Consider the following 22,454-nt stretch of genomic DNA (forward strand, 5'->3'; position numbering starts at 1 on the left):
ATGAAAGGTTTGTGCTTGTGGTTAGTGCTTGTCAGGTTTGTCAGATTAGGTTAATTTATCCAGACCAAGTTGATTGCGATAGTCTATGCATTCAACTCGGTCTGAAATACGGTAGTGGCCATCAGGCAGGACACTCACACCATTCTCGAGCACATAGACTTTGTCGGATATACACGACATTGCATTCTTTTCCACTCTCACAGTATAATTTCTATACTGTAGAGAGCGAATTGCAAGCATTTGTGCTCTCGGCACTAGGCTACTTTCTACACAGTCTCTGTACACGCTCATGTTGATATTGCTCTTTACAAAATGTGTAGGCACCCCTTTACACGCCTTCTTTTCATCCCCACTATGAGTTTCAACACAATAAACTTTGGGACCCGGGAACACCCCCCTGGATATCAAATCACTCCCCGTCTCTGATTTTAACATTAATAGTTGGTTGGGAGCTTGACGTTTCACCAACTCGGGGTTGAGTGATGGATTCCAGTTGGTGAAATCCATCCGCGAGCTGATGTGTTCCCCCTTTTCTAAATCACCCAATAAATCTTCGGTCCCATTTACCTTTAACAGCAGAGAATCTGTATCCCCATAGTAAACTTTAACCTCCCCCTCCCGTGGCCCTTGCACCTTGCACACATTGTAAAAGAACGACAACATGAGCTTTTTGGAAATTTCTAGTACTGAACTGACGCCTGCTATATTCTTGTTCAGTACCACATTTCGCTTTCGCCTGTGTAGAAGAACCATGCTAGCCTCTATGCTCGTGAATGATGTAAAATTGGGATCGGCAATAATTCGTGCACACTCTAGAGGGTCAGTCACGACGTCGCAGCGAGATCTATTACGAACGCTTTCACACATTTTGCCAAACGCTGAATTTAGAATGAGCTTGTACAATTCCTTCTCCACCTTTGAGTTTGCCCTAGAGCGTTTATCGACAAAAGTATCGATAAATGTTTTCAAGTATGGTTGCTGATTGAACTGTAGGACCCTATGTATTTTGGTGATTTTGAAACCATTGTTCACCATCCAGTGCAAAAGCACATGGTGAACAACGATATTCTCCTTAGGGTCCAAATCGGCAATCAGTTTTTGTTTGGAGGGAGTCCAATCCATCCCCATATCCTCAACCAACGATCGATTGTAGGGGCTCAGCGAGTCCCTGCTCACTGGTCGATTGATACAGGGAAAGACAAAATCTTTGACTGAGTCGTGAAGCGCCAGCGGAATGTGGCCGTCAATTTCAAAGAACCATCCTTGTGCCCCATTGTCCTCGACGGTGTTAATGTCGGGGAACTCACAAGGATTCTCAAGCCATTGACAGTTCCCACACGGCAAAGAGTAGGGAGACATTGCCGAGGGGTACAATGTGTTCATGTCCAAGAACACTGCTTTTGACTTTACACCGGTTCTTTGTCCGCTCGGATCGGTTGACAAGACGCGGTCCCCATGAAAAACATACCCTCCCCTCATTGAACGCTCTACAAAAAAGGTGTTGATCTACATCTGTGATTTGGCCTATTTCCTCCCTACTAATTTTTAAAATCAAATCCATCACTAAATGGGGTGTGGAAAAATAATAGCCTATATCTAACCCGAATTCTGAATAGATTTGGTTTGTGTTCTTACAGACTATATCCAACAGAGTTAAAACGTCACTGGCCAAGTACATTCTAAAATAATCCCACCCATTTTTAGAATCCCCCTTGGACCACACCTTCTTGGCAAACTCATATTCCTCGGCTGTGCATTCACTGTTGGTCAGTGAATTGGAAAAAGCTTCAATTGGCGGTAGTTTCACCTCGCTTAAGCGAGCGCCAGAACAGTTATAATCGTATGCATATACACCTTTGCAGGTCAACAGGTCATACATTTCACTGTCTGGAAAGTGCTGTTTAAGCAAGGGAAAGCTATCGAAATTGTCGCTTTTCTGCACTTTAATCAATTGACTCAATGCCTTGGAAAAAAAAACTAAAGGAATCTAAAAACCTTATTTTATTCCAGCTCGTATGTCCATTATCCGCTGCCTGCCATTTCAGCTCGAGAAGCAACAACTTCTCAGCCGATTTGGGAATAATGTTATAGGTAAATGAACTGTTTACCCATAGACTATCTACTCCCCCTCCCTCCCTATGCATACGTGTCAGTGCCGGTAAAATAAATTTTAAGTCATAATTAGAGTTGTGAATAAAAACAAGAATAAAAAACTGCTGGCTAACATTTAAGTTACATGATTGATGCGCAACCCTTCTAAAATTACTACCCCCTGAGGATATTTCCTTTCACAAGTGATTATGATCTCTGACTTTCCCCCGCCCCCCTCTTTTCCCGTTAGTCCCCTTAACCCCCTCTACAAACTCCCCCGTACAAACCCAACATATTTTTTGATTTTTAATCGCGAGACGATCCTCTGCAGACAGCACCATTGGATAGTGGGTATTTCTCAAACGAGAAATAGCACTATTAGCCGTGCCAATTAGTTTAGTCAGTGCCTTGACCATACACTCGTTCTTATCCAATGTCTCAACTATTTCTAACAACTGCATGGTTTTAGAACTGTCTCTTTGCGCATGAGCGTAGGACGCTGCAATAGCTTGGTGTTCTTTGATTCGGTTTGGAAATTGGGGATCATTCACCTCCACCAGCTTAGCTTCACAGTCCAAAGATATTTTGTTGCATTGGACGAGGGTATTCTGGAAATTTTTAAAGCGTAGAATGGCCCTATCCCCTGAAACTGTTTCCACCGTCTGATATCAATGCCGTCTACAGTGTCTCATATGATTTCGCAACTTTAATTCAGTCCAAAATCTAGAGAGGCATGTTGGACAGTAGAAATGTGTCCCCTTTTTCTTACCCTCCCCCAGAACTCTACTAATGTCGGTAATCGGATTAAAATGGCCAATTGTATTCGGTTCACTAGGTGGTGTGTATTATGACCATACCCAGTGTTTAACCAATTCAGTTGACGGATCCCTGACGGGGAAAACCACCCCTTCTTTTTAGAGCAAGCCCCATCTTCAAATTCTGTTTCATACTGAACCACAGTAACGCCGATATTTAAATGAACACTATCCCTTTCAGAAATTTCAATATATCGTAGCGTTACTGGGTATTTTCCTTCTAAACAAGAGAAATCTACTACTGGGAAATTGGACCCATCCTTCCCAGGTACAGCCGAGTGATCTAAATTTGTCTTGGTAGCGTCATCTGCTAGAGACTGAAATGCTGATATGAGGAAAGCATATCTGAAAAACTTTTGATCTGTTTCAAAACAAATCCGCTGGACACCACGACAACCTACTAGATCTGGATTATATTTTAAAACTGTATCCCTATCATACCCACCTGCCCCCCTCTTAAAATAAAATCTTTCTTAAATTTACAAATATTTACACTTAAATTTTCAATAAATAAAACTACAGACCCACCTTCATTTTCGTTAGAGTTCTCAAGATGCGCTATAATTTGCCCTACCCACTCGGAAAAAACTCCTTCAAAATTTTCTAAATTTGGATAAATGACGCGCATCTCGGAATGTATATAATGATAATAAACTTCGCTTTTCCCCTCATTTAAATAGAACACTTTTAAAACAATAGAAACCTTAATTGAATCCCTACCCCCCCACAATTGAATTTGCTTCTCCAGTAGTGCACGAATTTTATCTACATATTCTAGCACAATTTCTACGGGGTCAAAAACAAATTTCCCCCTCATTAGTGAATTAAAAGGGTCTCCAAAAGACGCAGTGTAGACAACTATTGCATTTAAAATTCGATTGGACAATTGAAAGTCTGGACATGTTGTACCCCCTCCCCCTCTTGTATCTTATCCCCTCCCCCAAGTTGTTCAACAATCTCTGGGATATGGTCCACTTCAGTTGTTTGAAGTGGACTCGTTAGGGTATCGGAGGCTGGAGGAGGAGGAGGAGAAGGGTTCCCAGTTAAGTCATGTGTGAAATCCTCCAACAGCTGTAGTGTATTTTGACTCAAGTCCCCCCTGCCCAACGCTGCTATTATCTAAATTTAAAAAATCATTTAAATAATCAGCAATATTATAATGTATATCGTCGGACTTAGCTATATCACTCAATGGTGAAGTGTTGTTGGAGAGCTCCTCACCTTCACCAACTAATGAGTGTGAAGACAAAGAATAAGGGACCAATGGTCGTCCAACCTATAAATGAAAAATAGCTTATTTTCAAAGTGTTCAAATCATCCCCTACTGTTTTTAAAATTTGGATTATTATTTACGTATTATTTAAAGTCAGCGCTTAGTAGTAGTAGTAGTAGTAGCAGTCTGCGCATTGTAGCGTTTGGTTAATTCAACTGAAAAAATATCCAACTTAATATTAGATATATACAATCTAAAACTCCGCTTTACATAGAAGGCGGCAATTTGATTTTGTTTAAAAAAATAGCTTATTTTCAAAGTGTTCTAATCAGTCCTACACTTTTTTTATTTATTTTTTTTCGCGGCACTCCCCAGTGTCGGTTTCTGCGGCGCTTCTCGGGCCCGCAGCGCTTCTCGCGGCGCTTCTTGGGCTCTGCAGTGCTTCCCGCGGTGCTTCCCGGCCTGCAGCGCTTCCTGCCGCGCTTCCCCGGCCCGCAGTGCTTCCTGTGGTGCTTCTCGAGCCCATAGCATATCTTATATTAGTATAAGGTATTTACAGTCTAAAATGTCGCATGACATAGATGGTGGCAATTTGATATTGTTCAAACAATCCCTCCAAATAAAATTTCATATTAATACTCTTTATCTGCTCTGGAAAAAAAAACCATTTTTTGAAACGGATAGTCATCTCCTCTCATGATACACAACTCATTCCGATAGAAAGTTGTTTTTTTTTATAATATTTGTAGAGGCAAGGTGAACCATTTGCTAATAAAGCAGTTTATAATGCAATGGATTTTGCTACTTATTATGAGGTGGATATGGTGCTTTTTTTGGCTTCACTAATCTAATTTAGCAAAGGATGAATGCATGCACTTGACATGATTCAAAAGGGAGAACATTATATTTCCTTTGGGGAGAAAAAATCTTTCAATATCCCGCTGAGATACACTTTTACTAAGTGTTCGAAAATGGTGCATGTAGAAAAGGCCTAAGAAAGTTGGAAGAAATTGGTAGATATTTCTATATGAGAGGTAGGAAAAAATGCTTACATTTGCAAAATCCGTCTGGGCTTGGGTGTCGGATGGATCTGACATAGCATGCTGGAGGGTAACCTCCTGACCTAGCGTTGATGGGGCAGCTATTAGAGGTCCAAGGAGAGCGGATGTGCAAACGATGTCTCATTCCAGCACGGCTTGGGCAGGCATCACTTATTTAAGAGGCTTCGGCCAGCGACCATATTGTATGACTGTTGCCTTCGCAGGGGTTGCATTATTAGCCCTTGCTCTCTTACTGGGTGGCGGCCAGTAAGAGATAATTTTGTCTAGAAAAGTATTTATCTTATTTCAGTAAAGCAAAAAGTAAAAACCCATATTCTCTGCCCCCCTAAATTTAGGAAAATTAACCCACCCGAGGTCTACCCTCTCATTGATTAATCTTGTGTTTTATTCAAGCGCAATGTAGATCAATAAAGAATGTATCTTACTACCTTTTATTCAAATGTTAAACCTAAAATCACTAAATGTCGAAGAAGCAATTAAGGTAAGTAACAATTATCCTTTCTATTTTGTCACTATTAAAAGTGCTAATCCCCTCCCCAACAAAATTCATGGATACCCACCCCCTCCTGGGCCTATAACAGAACCTTTATCGAAAGCTCGAGATAATCACGTTTCACTCTTACATGGAATTCCAATGCCCTTAAATATCTATCGGTAATTTTGCAGACAAAATTAGATAACCGATATTTTCAGACAAACACAGAATTACGTAAAAGCACTGAAAACTTAGTTTGCCTAAAACCAGCTAATGTATACAAACAGGAAAGGGGTGACAGCTAATTTTAACCTCGAACTGGAGATTGTGTCAAAACCAGAGCGGTTAATAACAACGTAGCGACATATGTCTCAGTTAGAGAAAGGAATACAATAGAGAAAAGTCAAAGTTTAACGAAAAGAGAATTATTTCTTTTTGTGAGAATTTGATTGTAAAACAGTGGGGGGGGGGGTTAGGTTTCGAGGGTATATAGAACATATATTACGTTTTGCATCGAGTATAAAGACTGTATAGTGAGGTTTGTAGTGTCTGGGGGGGATTTACCTGAATATACTGGAGGAGAACCAAGGAAAATAATTTTATTTTGAAAATTAAAAACAGGAATTTAACGAAAAGATAACTATTTCTATTTGCGAGAATTTGGTTGTAAAAAAAAGGGGGGGTTAGGTTTTGAGGGTAAAAGAATATATTTTACGTTATCCATCTAGTATAAAGATTGTATAGTGATGTTTGTATTGTATGGGGGGGGATTTTCGTGAAGAGACTGGAGGGTGACCAAGGAAAATAATTTTATTTGAAAATAAAAAATGTACTTACATTGCAAATTGAAGTTGTAATGGCTTCTAATTCATCAAATTTATCCATTGTTGTTTGAACTGTGTCAAAATATTTCATCATAATTTAATCACATTGCATGTCCGTTATATAAGAAATATTAAGTTCAAATTATTATGTAAGAAAGCTCTTTGATTGGCTGAGAAGGAAACACGTGATCTAACTGTTTCCTGGAAACTCATAACATTTGCCTCGAGCAACAACAACAACATGAAGGAAGTGTCATTGACCTGTTCCATTAGACTCAATAATCCATCAAAGTGAGAAAGTTCCTGTTTTTCCATTCTCACTGACAAAAACCATAAAACAGACATAAATGTGCGAAAGTTCCTGTTTTTTCATTCTCACTGACAACGAACCATAAAAACATCCATAAAAGTGAGAAAGTTCCTGTTTTTCAAATTCTCACTGACAAAAACCATAAAAACATCCATAAATTACTGTTGACATCCATGAAAAACATCAAATAAATTAACCAACACACATAACCATCCAAGAAAACATCCATAAATGTTACAAAATTCCTGTTTTTTCATTCTCACTGACAACAAACAGACATAATTTATATAAAAAAAGTTGTAGGTGGCAGCAGGGGTGAATCCTGGGACCTTTAGGGTCATCTCTACTAATACCCCAAGTTTAAAAGATGCTAAATAAAAATACTATTGCAGCACTAATCAGGCTGAGGCCAACGCAGCTGTGCCGCTCTTCCTCTATCCCAATCTATCAAAGCCTGTCTTTTTATATCCTCCAAAGAAGTATTAATTTCCTTTAAATCTTTGGGGAGAATTCTTACGATGTCTCCCCACCACATTCGGGGACGAGGTCCTTTTGGTTTTACCCTAGGCCTATGGCCGAATCTTTAGCAATCTGTGACTTCTTCCGCAAAACGTATCCTGTCCATATCAGCCTTTCTCTTATTATAGCTTTAGAAAGTAGGATAGAAACGCTTTTTTTGTACATCTGACTGTTTGAAACATGGTTAGTCAAAGGGGTACCTAAAATGATCTGTATACACATCCTCTGGAAAATATGTCTTGGAAAAAATTGTGTTGACTGGTAGTCCTCCTTACTAATCATTGAAATTGTCTGGAGAAACCTCAACTTTTCTCCCACATCTTAAAATTCTGGATGAGATTTTGCACCTTTTTAATAAAAATTTGAAGCAAATTTCTTTGACCGTAAGAGAGGAGCGACAGGTACTGGTAAATTAGCTTTTCTTTAGTGCTATTACTTGTTTATTTAGTTTAAAATAAATTTAAATATTATAGGTTTGGACCCGATGTGGCTGAATATTTGATTGACCCGTTAGTACGTGGTATATGTGCTGGTGACTGTCGGGAAATTTCTGTCAACTTCTTGCTCAAAGAACTGAAAGAGACAGAAATGAAGAGTAGATCGATCGTACTATCAAGGGCAAAGAAACTTTTTATGAGAAAGAAAAGCGAAGGTTTGTTTACAAATCTATTTCTTTCCGTTGCTTAACCCTTACTATTTGTAGTTAGCATAGATAATGTATAGTAATAAGCTCCGTTGTTTCGGTGCTTTCAATTATATTTTTAGTAAAGAATTTTTTTATTGATTATTAATCGTTGCTAAGTGAGACATGGCTCTCCAATTTATGTTTGGGTTTCCCAGTATTTGGGGAATTAGGGTGTAACAGAAGGTTTCTGTAATATTATTCTAGTATATAATGAAATAAATTCTTTTTTGGGTTAAACGAGTCAAGTGAGTTCTTAATAGAGTTTGATTAAGAAATTAGAGATCTTTTATGAAAAATGAAGGTTCGTTAACATTTTATGTGTTCTTTTCGATTTTAAGTTTATGGCCAGTTGTCTCATCTACTGGCCTTAAAAGGAGAAAAAGATCTTTTATACAAAAATTTAAATTTGCTATTTGTATTTTAATTAAGTGAAGTAGAAAATCAAGTTGAAATTTGTTATGTCAGTTTGTCCCTTCCTGGCGGCCCTGATAATCCCGTTTTTTCCATGTGTACACTCTTGAATATGTTGTTGCAAACCCTCCAAGGGATCTTGCTGCAAAACTAGAATGTCAGAAGTGCAACGCGCTGTAAGCTTCAGAAAAATATTGCTCTTTTGGAAAAAAAAGGACAAATTTTCAAATCGTTAGCATCCCCAGAAAAGACTTTCATTATTAGTGGTTTTGAATCTGAGTCACATATGGCTTCTCTATTCAGGGGTAATTTCAATTCATTCTGTAACTCCCAAACAATGTATAAGAAACAAAAACACTTAAAAGGGCCCATGCTGCTGAAATTAAAATTAGCTGACTTAAATTAGCTCTTGCGGTAAATAGTATTAAGAAACATAAGAAAAAACCTGTCGGCTATCTTCATGGAATTAATAAGAATTTCAAGACGCCTAATTGTCCTCTATCGACTTAACGTTAAGAATTTTATCACCCCAGTGTAACAAGACTTTTAGCATTACTACCTTACTTTCCTTTGAAATGTTAGATTACAGCGGAATGTATAAGGTTTCCACTATCTCTTTGTGCCTGGATTATTGAAGAAAAGGCACAATGCTCCTCAAAATTACTATCGATACGAGGGTAAGACACGGTGGTTGCCAACAGTAGCCTATTTGCATATATACGTTTTTACATTTTCATCAGTTCGGGCTGCCGAAGCACGTCCAGAGCGAGTTTGACCGTCAGTTGAAATTTCACCACGTTTAAACGAAAAAACACTCTAAACCTTTCAGTTTGGCCTTTTTTCTGAGCCGGAAGCACAACTTCACGGTCGCGCTGTAGCTCGAAAATTTGCTATCTCGAAAAAAAAAAACGACGAGCACGCAAATAAACAATCACGCTAATTTTTGCACAAACAGAACGCAACCTTCTACAGTGACAGCAGTTGGATCACTGACTCATAGTAGATAGAATATACCGTATCGACAAAGACTATACTCTCCATTAAAAATATGTGACACATATTTGAAACCACAAAAGATTCATACTCCGTCTTCACGCACGCGCAATTTCTATGTACACATCACGATAAGCCTATGGAAAACCTCTTTTTTCCATTGAATGTCAGGTAGCAACTGAGCTAAGGTTCTGACGTATATACCCAGGATCGATACGCGCGGAACCAAGTGTGTGTCATGTTTAGAAAAAGAAGTCGCTACAGTCTACAGTGCACTGACTGATGAAACGTAGCTCTATACGTTCCTACCTGTGAAAACCTGGTACTGCAGAAATTCCACCCTCTACAATATCAATTTGGTTTCTTTTGGGTACCCACTCGTAGTCTTTGACCCACGGCGAGTGGCCAAAAAAAAGAGAAGATAATCATAGGTTTACACAAGTGATCATCAAAACACATATCTTAACGTTATGTTTAAATGCGAGGAATATCTGTGCGGTTCCTGTCACACAGGGTGGCCACTGACTATTTAATAATATCCCAAGATTCATTCACTAAAACCCTAAGATTTGAAAAGATACGAATAATAAGTTTGTTTATTCTTAATATAATTTCCGACAGCTATATTTGGGGTAAGTTGTTTACCTATGGTCTCATGCTTAGGACTAAAGTTAAATATCTTGTGGAAAATCTCAGCTGACACTGCAGCAAAGAGTCAATTTTTTCTGTTGATATTGTTGGTACATGAACAAAAATTCTGCAAGTTGTTTTATTTTTATAATTTTCATAACCAGGAAAAACAAAAAAATAGATGAGTTTTAGATAGTCTTTCTTTCTTCAGAAAGAGAATACAAATTGACATTTGCCACAGTATGAGATATGTAGTAACGAACATGATATCACAAGGAATCAATATTTTTTTGTGAAACTAATTTGGATCGTTGTTGTATATGATCGTTTTATATTTTAGAGCCAGCGCAATAGTACTGACTTAGTAAAGAGTGACTCGTCTTCTATATATATTATTTTTTCTTCTTGTCCACTCTGTTTAGAGCAAATTCTGTGTTAGCCATTTCTGTCAGAACGTCAAGCTCCTTCGACGGGTGCGGGGCGGAGATATGGCTCACGCTGCAGCCTCAGGAGAAAGGGCCCCTGATTATGAAGTATGCTTGTTCATAATAGAAATCTATTAATAGAATAAGTAGGTATGTTATTGCTTCTTATAGCTGAAGTCATGCAAAGAATCAAAATCATGCAGAATCGGTGGTATAAATTTACCAGTTTATCTAAATTAATCGGAAAAGAAGCAAATTTTTTAATACTCTTTTTGTTTTACAAGGTTTTCACTGCTTTCTTAATACGATAATGGGCTTTAAGGTATCAATTACCCATGAATACCTACAAAAAAAGCTTTATACGTCAACAGAAAAAACCTGACAAATTCTCAGAATAAAATAATTTTTGTAAATGGGAAATTTATGCAGCAGTCTTCTTTTTTAGAAGAGAAGCCCAAGCCCGAGCTTGCTCGTAAGGCTGAACATGAAGGCTGGAGTGTTTGGAGCCTACAAGGTGGCCTTGAAACACTCACTGACTCCATGGCTGATCACCTCTGTAACAACGGAACCGAAATCAAGTACGACGCGAAAATTACGTCAATAGAACTGCAAGGCAAGAAAGCTAGAATAAAGATGGAGAGTGGGGAGGAAATTGAAACTGAGCAGCTTATCAGTGCAATACCGGCCATTTCATTAGCTCCTCTTTTAAAGAAGAGCCACCCTGGAATTTCTAAAATTCTTGAGGATATTGAATGTGTTACCGTTGGTAAGTTTTTATATTCCAATATAATACTTATGGAAAAATCAACAGACAAGTTTTATGACAAGGAATTTTCTTTGTGTTGTTATCAGTCTGTATTGAGTGCTAGTTGTAGACAGTAAGGGAGTGTTTGTTGTTTGGAGTGAAGCCAAGGTTATATTTGGGGGGAGGTTCAACACGCCCTTATTAAGTGATGAGAAGTACGGCTGTGTTTTGTTTTAGGATGTGGCTAAAATTTTGTTTGAAAGGAGGGTTGATCTATTTATACTTCCTTTCTTTAGCATGGCTCAACGGGCCACAAAACCGAGATCAGCACCGCCGGTTTGGAGCTTAAGGGTCGGGTGCCGTCATGCTTACTTTTTTTTAGTTTTTACTTTCACGGCTGAACGCGAGGGGGAAACTAAGAATAGTTATATTCTTACGTATATGATGAGACCATAAATTTCACCTTCATCACGCACTAAATCCCGTGTCTTAATTTGTTTGTTTACTCTTATATATTAATCATAGGTAGTACAATAGCGCTGCCTTAGTAAAGAACGATGTTTGCACAATGTATTATTTATTTACTTTTTTTTTTAGACCAAGGCGCTTCGTATAGAAGTAATTGTCGAAGAAACTTCAAAAAGAGCTCATTCGATTGGAAATCGAAAGGGCTAGTGTCCTTTTTAATAGTCAAAAATGATTGTAGGGCAACCAGCACTCCTCCCATGCCCATCATTTCCCCTAACACATCCAATCAAATTTTTAAGATATTTTGAGATAGCCATTTTGTTCAGCGTAGTTGAAAAGTTTGAAAATTACGTTTTTGAGGATGACCATCCCTTCATAACCCTCAGGGCATAAGTTGTAAGTTATTTCCTATGGGCACATAAGGTTGTTATAGAAAGAATGGTCGTATAAACTTCGGAGGGTCCTCATTGGATTGGTAATCAGAACTTCTAGTGCCCTTTCTAAGAGTGATAGTGAACGGAAGGCTGCTACGCCCTCCACACACACACACACCCACGTCGTGTTTTCCTGAAATGCAACCAATTGAAATTTTAAGATAGCCATTTTATTTCAAAATATTCTAAAGATTATATAACAAGGCTTTTGGGGTTGAAACAGACCCCCAGAGCCTGGGGGCAAGGGTTGTAAGTTATGCGCTGGGGACATTTAAGGTTTTATGGAACGGTTGGTTGTATAAACTTTAGAGGAGTCTTGTTTGGTTGAAAATTGGAAGTTCTAGTTCTCTTTTAAGAGTCAAAAGTGATGAAGGGCAACTATCTCCTACCCCTAACTACCCCTGAAAGATGTTAAGCCAAACTGGCCAGCCATGAGAATAGCCAACAAGAGGATTATTTCGCAACAGAATTATTAACGTAATTTCAATTTTTTATTTCATTTGCTTTGGTGTTCTCACTGAAGTAACTCTAATAGCTGCTTTTCCCTACGTGGATTAGTTTGCGTCAATTGTATATTTTTTGGTGGTGGTTTTATTTGTTTTTAGTTTTAGTTTGATTTTTATCTTGTTCTTCTTTAGTATCTCTTTTGCTGAAGACGCCTTGTTTTGATACAGGCGAAATATCCGTGTTGTTTTACATTTTTCGTCTTTTCTTTCCACTTGCCGCAGTCTTGTTTGTTGTTGTTTTTTTCATTGAGATTCTTCTCTCTGTTGGTTTTTATTCTAGCTACCCCTTTTCATGAAACACATCTGATTGAAATTGTAAGATATCCATTTTAAAACAAAGTACTCCAAAGAACATATAACAATGCCTCTAAGGTTGACACAGCCCCCCAGAGCCCTGGGGCAAGGGCTGTAAGCTATGCCCTGGGGGCATATAAGGTTTGTATGGAATGGGTTGTCGTATAAACTTCCGAAATCCAATAGACTTCGGTTCATAACTCCCTATGCCTTCTTAAGGCCAGAAAATAATATGCCCTTTACTGAAGGAAAAATTTATTTTTCACTTTTATATAATTAATAAATCTAAGAGCACCTTCATTTTTTTTTTCAATTAAGTGCAAATAATGTTCTGGCCTTGAGAAGGTATATGTGATGTGAGGCCTAGTCATGTTAATTTCTGTTCGTTTTGAGTTTGACCCCGTTATTTATTGTAATTAATAAAAAAAAAATCCGAAAAATAAGTTTTTCAAAGAAAAGTAAAGGCCATTTTAAACTTAAGTTCAGTAGATAAAAATACCTGTTAAAATTCAAACTAAAAACGACCAGAAATTGCTATTAAAGAATAAATGAAATCCAAAACGAACAGAAATTAAATAAATAATCGTAGCAAAAAACATTCAACAAGTAATAACATAAATGAATAAATAGATCTTAAAGCGAGTAATGCTTGGATTGAATATGAAAATCAAGCTTAAACCGAAAACAAATATTTTGCTATTAAAGTATAAATGAAAACTTAAAACGAACAGAATTTAAATAAACAAGCAATGCCAACAAACATACAATATATATTAATGTAAATGAATAAATAAATCTTAAAACGAGTGAAACTTAAATTGAATATGCAAATCAAGTTTGAATCAAATAAAAATAACTACAAACAAGAGTTTGGGTATCACCTCACTGTAGAAGCCTTACACCTACTCCGTCATTGGCGCCTTACTGAAAATTATTTGAAAAAAACTACGTTTTCTGAAGAGTTAAAGAGGCTGAGTCACAAGTTCTAACCTTAAACCGTACAGGGATTAGGAGGTGCAGTTGGGGGGCTGCCGCCCCCCAAACCCCCGCTTCCGTATATGAAAGGGGCTGTGCCCTCCTCAACGCCTCGCTCTTTAAGCTAAAGTTTTTACTGTTTAAAAAAAAGAGTTCTGAGAAAGTCAAACTTTAGCGTAAAGAGCGATGCGTTGAGGAGGGCACAGCCTCTTTCATAGAGATAAGAGAGATAAGATATTTATTTCAAAAAATTCGCTATCACAAGCCCACAAAGGGCCGAATTCGGACTTTGGAGTCAAACAAATAAATCGTTACACTAAAAATGCAAAGAACAAAAAACCATAATGAACATCATTTAAAAGTCAATAATTAAAACTGTAAAAAGTCAATTAAAACATTAAAAAAAAAAAAAAAAATTGTCAAAATAAAAATATAGCGAGACAAAAAAGAATTAAAAACTGGTCAAACAAAACTGAGAACGAGAAATAAATGCATTTAAATTAAAAGGGATGCTAAGAAAGTGTCAGCAATTACACTACAGTAAATCAATAAAAGAGTTAAAAACAATAAAAACTGGTCAAGAAAGGGGGGGGCAAGCAAAAGAGTGCAATAACCGGGGCAGTACCATCAGCTAATAAACAAAAAAGAGGAAAAAAAAGAAACTATTGAGACATTTTATTCATTTTCTCTGTAATGAAGGGGATAAAAGTTTTCTCGTATCTGGAAGTAACGCAGCGAATGGGGGACAAAGCAGGGATGGGCTCAGAAACAGCTCGAGGCGGCCGTAATCTGGATGGGGAGTGACGTTTGGGGAAAATATTTGCCGTCCGAGGGTTTGTTATGGCATTTTTTGCAAAACGGAGGCACAATGAAACCCTCCTTTGCTCCAGGGTTTTCAGACTAGCTCTTTTTAGAAGCAGAGAGTACGGCACCGTGCCTACTTTGAAAAGTATTCGCAAGGCTCTTTTTTGAATTGATTCGATTTTTTCCGATTCGCCGCGAGAGTTACCAGGGTGCCAAACTGGACAAGCATATTCTAGATGCGGGCGGACAAAAGACGTGTAAATTCTTAAGGAGTGAGAAGGGGGAACGCTGAATTTATTTAGGAGCTTAAGGAGGGCGATAGACACATTAGCTCTATGGATGATGTCATTAACGTGGATATCCCACTTTAAATTTGAAGAAATTGTGACCCCAAGTAGTTTAAGTGAGGACACAGAAATTTCAGGAGAGATAGGATTAAAAAAATAGGGCGAGGATTTGAGGAAACAAATGGGCATTATCATGGACTTAGAGGGGTTTACTGTCATGTCTAAGTCTATGGCCTCGTCTCCAATTTCATTGAGGATACTCATAGGGTCACTTATTAAATTTCTGAAGCAAGTTTCAACAACCGTTAGGTCATCAACAAATTTCCATCGGTCAGGAAATTCCTTTGCGAGGCTGTCATATACAGAAGCAGGGGTTTGGGGGCGTTAGCCCCCAACTGCACCTCCTAATCCCAGTACGTTTTAAGGTTTGAACTTGTGACTCAGTCTCTTTAACTCTTTAGAAAACGTAGTTTTTTTTTCAAATAATTTTGCACGTTTTTGTGCAGTTTATTACTTATTATTGCTTAACAAACTGTTAGCTGATCTTTTCAGGAGTTAAAGATGGGGGGCTGCCGCCTCCCAAACCCCCCACTTTTGAAGATTCTTGTGTTAAGGCTTTTAATTCCTGAATACTCAAATCAAATGCACAGTATGATTTTCTTTTTTCAACTTTTTTTCGAGCATGCGGGTATACGGCATGTTATCAAAGCAGTGGAGATTTACCTGTAACCTGAAGGCCGACTGTGATATTAATCTGGAGACGCCTGTTGAGCCGAAGGATTTGATAGATTGGATTTAAAAAAGAAACTGAGTTTCTTTTTTAAACTTTAAATTCAGTACATAAAAAATTTTCTCTTGACAGGGAATCGAACCCGGATCTTCCGCCTGACAGTCAGGCTTAAATTTTGAGGATAAACTCCCAGGCCCCAGGAAAGCTTATTCTCTAAATTTCAGCCCGATCGGACAACGTTAAAGGGGGGCTGTGGTGGGAAAAATTAACATGGGCCCTTATAGGAAAACGAGGGTTTTCGTAAATGTAAATTCGGGGGATAATTTTTTCGGTCTGAAAATATCAAAAGGCCCTAACAGGTCAAATTCCGCTACGAATGAGTCCTCATTCACCCGGATCCGTTGCCAACTGTGGCCTGTAGGCATGGCTGAAAAAAAGCGAAATGAACATTGTGTGGCTATATTTGTTTTTTGGAAAACAGGGAAGGAGTGATAGGATTGAGCTGAAATTTTGAGGATAAGCTCCCGGGCCCCAGGAAAGCTTAACCTCTAAATTTCAGCCCAATCGGACAACGTTAAAGGGAGGCTGTGGTCGGATGGTCGAAACTTCCGGCCCATTTTTACCCATGAAGATAAAGTCGGAGGGAGATGAAATTTTGCACGTTTCTTAGTTGGGGCTCGGGCTACAAAATGCAATCACCACTGTCTCTCTGCGACCGCTAGGACCGGAAATCGCTTAACATTGTGATGGGCCGTCTCTTTAAAGAGGCACAAGTGTGCCTCCTTGACTATATGTGTCTTGAACAGTCTTGGAAAGTATAAACAATATCCAATTGAATATTAGATATATAATGATATTAAATGTTGAAAGATCCATCAGTTCAAGATTGTTTTTTCAGTGCAATTTTTACTTCATTTTCAATGCTGTAAGAACTGGAAAAGAATAAATATATAATATACGAGTAATTCGTTTTCAGTGAAGCGCCAATGGCGCAAAAGGCTTTAGGTTTTTATAGTAAAGAAGGGGGCAGTATCCAAATTTTGTTCGTAGTGAAACTATATTTGTCTTGACCAATCTTGGAAAGAAGTAATAAATTAAACTGAATATTTGATGTATAATGATATTAATTGCTGAAAGCTCATCAGTTCAAAATTTTACTGTAATTTTAATATTTATTTTAAATATTAAGTACAAAACAAAACATTTGTAATATAATTCTTTTCCAGTAAAGTGCCAATGACGCAGTAGGTTTTAGGCTTCTACAGTGAGGCCATACCCAAACTCTTATTTGTAGTTATTTTTATTTGATTCAAAATTGATTTGCATATTCAATTTAAGTTTCACTCGTTTTAAGATTTATTTATTCATTTACATTAATATATATTGTATGTTGGTTCGCATTGCTTGTTCATTTAATTTCTGTTCCTTTTAAGTTTCATTTATACTTTAATAACAAAATATTTTTTTTCGGTTTAAGCTGGATTTTCATATTCAATCTAAGCATTACTCGCTTTAAGATCTATTTATTCATTTATATAAATTCATCTATTTTATGATTTATGTTTTTTGCTATGACTATTTATTTAATTTCTGTTTGTTTTTTGGTTTCATGTACTCTTTAATAGTAATTTCTGTTCGTTTTGAGTTTGAATTTTAAAAGATATTTGTATCTGTAATTGTTAAGTTCAGATTGATATGTACATACATTTAAGGAATTTGTTTTTCGGAGTTTTTTTTAATCAATTTTTGTTCGGTTTTGATCTCAAAAATTTTCGAGGTTTTATGGCATGGGGGGGGGGGGGTTCTTACTGTCCGATTATTCTTGACTTTAAAAAACGGATCTAGAACTAGAACGGATACGTCTTTGATAAAAACCTTATATATGAAATAGACAGCTTGCATAACTTGTGGACAGCGATTGACAACAATGAATGGATTGAAAAAATAGCTCCAATAAGGGGGTTTAGACCATTTCACTTGCTGACCTAAAGGGATCGCGACTCTTTGGAATTGACCTTAATAGGATTTGTGTGCCAAAGCAATTTTGTATCTATCACAGAGTATGTATTTTAACTTTATAACTGGATAATTCTAATAGATTTACTATGTGTTCTTCCCATACAAAACTTTACCTTATTAAAGTCTGGGGTGGGGGCGGCGTACTTGGCATAAAGAAGAAAATTTTTAGCGTAGACAGTAGGAGAGGGGGAGGGTGAGGTTGGAAACTCATCCAATACGGGGCGGAACTTCACTTATCTCCTCCGCTCCCGATTTAGGAGATTAGACAGACTCATTGGGCTGTAGAATGTTGGGCCGTTTGAGTTGTGGAAGACGTTAAAATACTCAAAAATACTTTATATTTTCAGTCATTGCAGGATTGATTTTATAGATTGTGGAATGCTGAGCCCCTTGGGCCATCATTTGGGTGATCCTCAACTCATAATACGCAATTTTGTTTAATTGTTCTGTGTTATGTGCATATATTATTGTATATATGTTGTTTTGAGTTATAGTTTTATCGCATTGTGTTCATTTTTAAACCTTGAGATAAAAACTGAAACCTTAGCGTAGACAGTGGTGGGGGGAAGCCTCCCCCCTCACATGCATAATTGAGCTGCCACAGAGAAAGTAATACAACTGAAAATAATCTGTGTTTTTAAAATGTCTTTTTTCAAAAGACACGAACAAAATCGTCTAAAGGAACCTGAAGTGCTATCTCTGACATTTCCGTTGATTCTTTATTCCCGTTACTTTCAGACGTAAAATTTATAATATTAACGAATGGGTTTAGTCGTCCCCTCCCTGAATAATTAACATTTGGAAAACCCACCCCTGGGAAATTCCTCCCCCCTCAAAGAACATTTTCTTTTCCTGCTGATAATTCCTGCCCGTTAAATTCCCCCCAGCAAAAATTGATATATTAATTTACATTAATATAAGCACTAAATTTAGTTATTAATTTACATTAATATCTATTGTATGTTTGCTTGCATTGATTGTTTATTTAATGATTGTTTGATTGTTTATATGCCCCCAGGGCATAACGTACAACGCCTACCCTCCGGGCCTTGGTGGGCTCTGTCGACACCGGAGTTTTTTGTTATCAGAACTTTGAACTATTTTAACAAAATGTCTATCTCAAAATTTTTATCTGATGAATTTAGGGGGTAGAGGAGGGGAGGGGGGCTAGTTGCCCTCCAATCTCTTTAGACTTTTAAAAAGTGAACAAGAACTTTCAATTTCCTATGAAATGAGCCCTCTCTAAAGTTTATACGAGCATCCCTTCCATAAGAAATAATAGGAAGGATTCGGAGAATCCTTAACTTACAACCATTGCCCTGAGGACTGTGGGGGAGCTGTCGTCCTCAAAGACCTAATTTCCAGAACTTAAAACTACGTTTAATAAAATGGCTGTCTCAACATGTTTATTAGTTATGCTTGGGGAAAAGATGGGCGTGAGAGTGGGGTTAGTTGCCCTCAACTCACTTTCGACTATTAAAAAGGGTACTAGCCCTAGTTGAATTTCCAATCGAATGAACCTTTACTGAAGTTTCCACGACAAAAACCTTATATGCCCCCAGGGTATAACTAAAGCCCTTGCCTTGAGGGTTTCGGGGGGAATGTCCTCCTCAAAAACATATTTTTGAGGAGGCAAAATGTATGCCCCCTTCTATAAAAACCTTATATGAGCCACCCCAGGGTATAACTAAAACCCTTGCCTTGAGGGTTGTGGGGGAGTGTCCTCCTCAAAAACATATTTTCTATCTGAAAATCAACTACGCTGAACAAAATGGCTATCTCAAAATTTTGATTGGATGTGTTTGGGGGAATGATGGGCGTGGGGGGGGGGCTAGTTGCATTCCAATCACTTTCGACTATTAAAAAGGGCCCTAGGCCTTTAAATTTCTAATCGAATGAGCCTTTTTTGAAGATTCTACAACAAAGCCTTCTATAAAAACCTTATATGCCCCCAGGGCATAACTTAAAACCCTTGCCCTAGGGGTTGTGCGAGAGTGTCCTCTCCAAAAACATATTATCCATCTGGAAATCAACTACGCTGAACAAAATGGCTATCTCAAAATTTTCATTGGATCTGTTTGGGGAAATGATGGGCGTGGGGGGGGGGCTGGTTGCCCTCCATTCACTTTCAACTATTAAAAAGGGCACTAGCCCATTGAATTTCTAATTGAATAAGCCTATTTTGAAGTTTCTACAACTACACCTTTTATAAAAACCTTATATGCCCCCCAGGGCATAATTTAAAACCCTTGCCTTGGGGGTTGTGGGGGAGTGTCCTCCTCAAAACCATATTTTATATCTGGAAATCAACTACGCTGAACAAAATGACTATCTCAAAATTTAGATTGGATGTGTCTGGGGAAATGATGGACGTGGGGGGGGGGGGGGGCTAGTTGCCCACCAATCACTTTCGACTATTGGAAAAGGGTACTAGCCCTTTGAATTTCAAATTGAATTAACCTATCTTGAAGTTTCTACGACAACGCCTTCTATAAAAACCTTATACGCCCCCCCAGGGCATAAATTAAAACCCTTACCTTGAGGGTTGTGGGGGAGTGTCCTCCTCAAAAATATATTTTCTATTTGGAAATCAAGTACGCTGAACGAAATGGCTATCTCAAAACTTTGATTGGATGTGGTTTCGGGAATAATGGGCCTGGGGGTGGGGCTAGTTGCTCAACAATCACTTTCGACTATTGAAAAGGGCACTAGCACTTTGAATTTCCAATCGAATGAGCCTTTTTTGAAGTTTCTATGACAACGCCTTCTATAAAAACCTTAGACGTCCCCCAGGGCATAATTTAAAACCCTTGCCTTGAGGGTTGTGGGGGAGTGTCCTCCTCAAAAATATATTTTATATCTGGAAATCAACAACGCTGAACAAAATGGCTATCTCAAAATTTTGATTGGATGTGTTTGGGGGAATGATGGGCGTGGGGGGAGGGGGGCTATTCGCCCTCAAATCACTTTCGACTATTAAAAAGGGCACTATCCCTTTGAATTTACAATCTAATGAGTCTTTTTTGAAGTTTCTACGACAACGCCTTCTATAAAAACCTTATACGGCCCCCCAAGGCATAATTTAAAACCCTTGCCTTGAGGGTTGTGGGGGAGTGTCCTCCCCAAAAACATATTTTATATCTGGAAATCAACTACGCTGAACAAAATGACTATCTCAAAATTTTGATTGGATGTGTTTGGGGAAATGATAGGCGTGGGGGGGGGGGGCTAGTTACCCTCCAATCAATTTCGACTATTAAAAAGGGCACTAGCCCTTTGAATTTTAAATCGAATGAGCACTTTTTGAAGTTTCTACGACAACGCCTTCTTTAAAAACCTTATACGCCCCCAGGGCATAACTTAGAATCCTTACCCTGAGAGTTGTGAGAGAGTGTCCTCCTCAAAAATATATTTTCTATCTGAAAATCAACTACGCTGAATAAAATGGCTATCTCAAAATTTTCATTGGATGTGTTTGGGGGAATGATGGGCGGGGGGGGGGGGGCTAATGGTCCTCCAATCACTTTTAACCATTAAAAAGGATACTATCCCTTTGAATTTCTAATCAAATGAGCTTGTTTTGAAGTTTCTACGACAACGCCTTCTATAAAAACCTTATACGCCCCCAAATGGCTATCTCAAAACTTTGATTGGATGTGGTTTGGGGAATGATGGGCGTGGGGGGGGGCTAGTTGCCCTCCAATCACTTTTGAGTATTAAAAAGGGCACTAGAACTCTCGATTTCCAATCGAATAAGCCCCCTTTGAAGTTTCTACGACGACCCTTTCCGTATGAAGTGCCTCTGGGAAAAAAAATAAGAAAACATTGGAGCCGCATGGCCTTTACTATAGGCAACGCTTCAGCGTTGCCTCTGATTTCTGTTCGTTTTGGGTTTCATTTATTTATTGATGCTGATTTGTGGTAGTTTCACGCTTGGTAGATTATTTGTTTCTATTTTCGCTTATTTTTGGTTTAATGGAGTTCTTTACTTTTCTTTGAAAAACTCATTTTGTAGAAAAGTTTTTTTCAACTTATTTCAAAAAAAGAAACAGTTCTTCATAATCTCATAAGTAGAGTTTCTGTTACAATGTTTCCTCACTTGATCTCGTAACATATAAATAGTCTTTCAAAGTAAACATGATAGTGAAGCCTTCTCGTGCTTTTTGTCGTATGCATGAACCAGGAGAGGCCTTTTATATATGCTAAGTATCGTCTTAAAACATTTAAAGCTTTTATCAACCCTTCAGTAAAACAGTGGCTAGCTGTCGGGCATAGATCCAGGAGACCACGGCTTTGTCAATTCAAGGGAATTGTAATATTAGTTAGAGTAGTCAGGCGATGATGACCGAAACATCTTTAATCAAAAATAATATAATAATTATAGTACGGTTAACACAAGAAGAATTTACCAACGAGCACAAATGTTATCAAAACGCACAAGCTTCGAAATATTAAAAGCACAAACAAAGCTTCGTGAATAGCGCCTTGACCTGGATTAAGCCGGTGTCACTTTTGGAACTTTCATAACCGCTTCACTGGAGTGTCGTGATCTAAGTCGTACAAAGGGAGGCGGGAGGAAGTTTTTGTAGATGGGATGGAGGAGAGTGTTGAGCTAAACTTAATGCACAGTTTCTCAGGACGGACAAAAAAGGAGTCAAGTTCAATTGCTTTTAGATAAAAAAAAAGTAAGGCAACGGGAAGCTTCCATAGATGATTTGGAGTGATCTCTTCTGAATCCAT

General features: G+C 38.1%; 1 protein-coding gene across 1 annotated transcript in view; it reads left to right on the top strand.

Moving 5' to 3' along the window:
- Ppox (protoporphyrinogen oxidase) overlaps positions 1–22,454 on the top strand; it is a 56,892-nt gene that overhangs the window by 26,035 nt on the left and 8,403 nt on the right. Inside the window, 2 exon segments of the mRNA XM_089086010.1 lie at positions 7,782–7,960; positions 10,898–11,218. Coding sequence (XP_088942136.1) covers positions 7,782–7,960; positions 10,898–11,218 — 500 coding nt within the window.

The sequence above is a fragment of the Artemia sp. Qi Xiang Cuo genome, chromosome 3 (genome assembly GCF_049724085.1).
Source record: "Artemia sp. Qi Xiang Cuo chromosome 3, ASM4972408v1, whole genome shotgun sequence".
NCBI lineage: Eukaryota > Metazoa > Arthropoda > Branchiopoda > Anostraca > Artemiidae > Artemia > Artemia sp. Qi Xiang Cuo.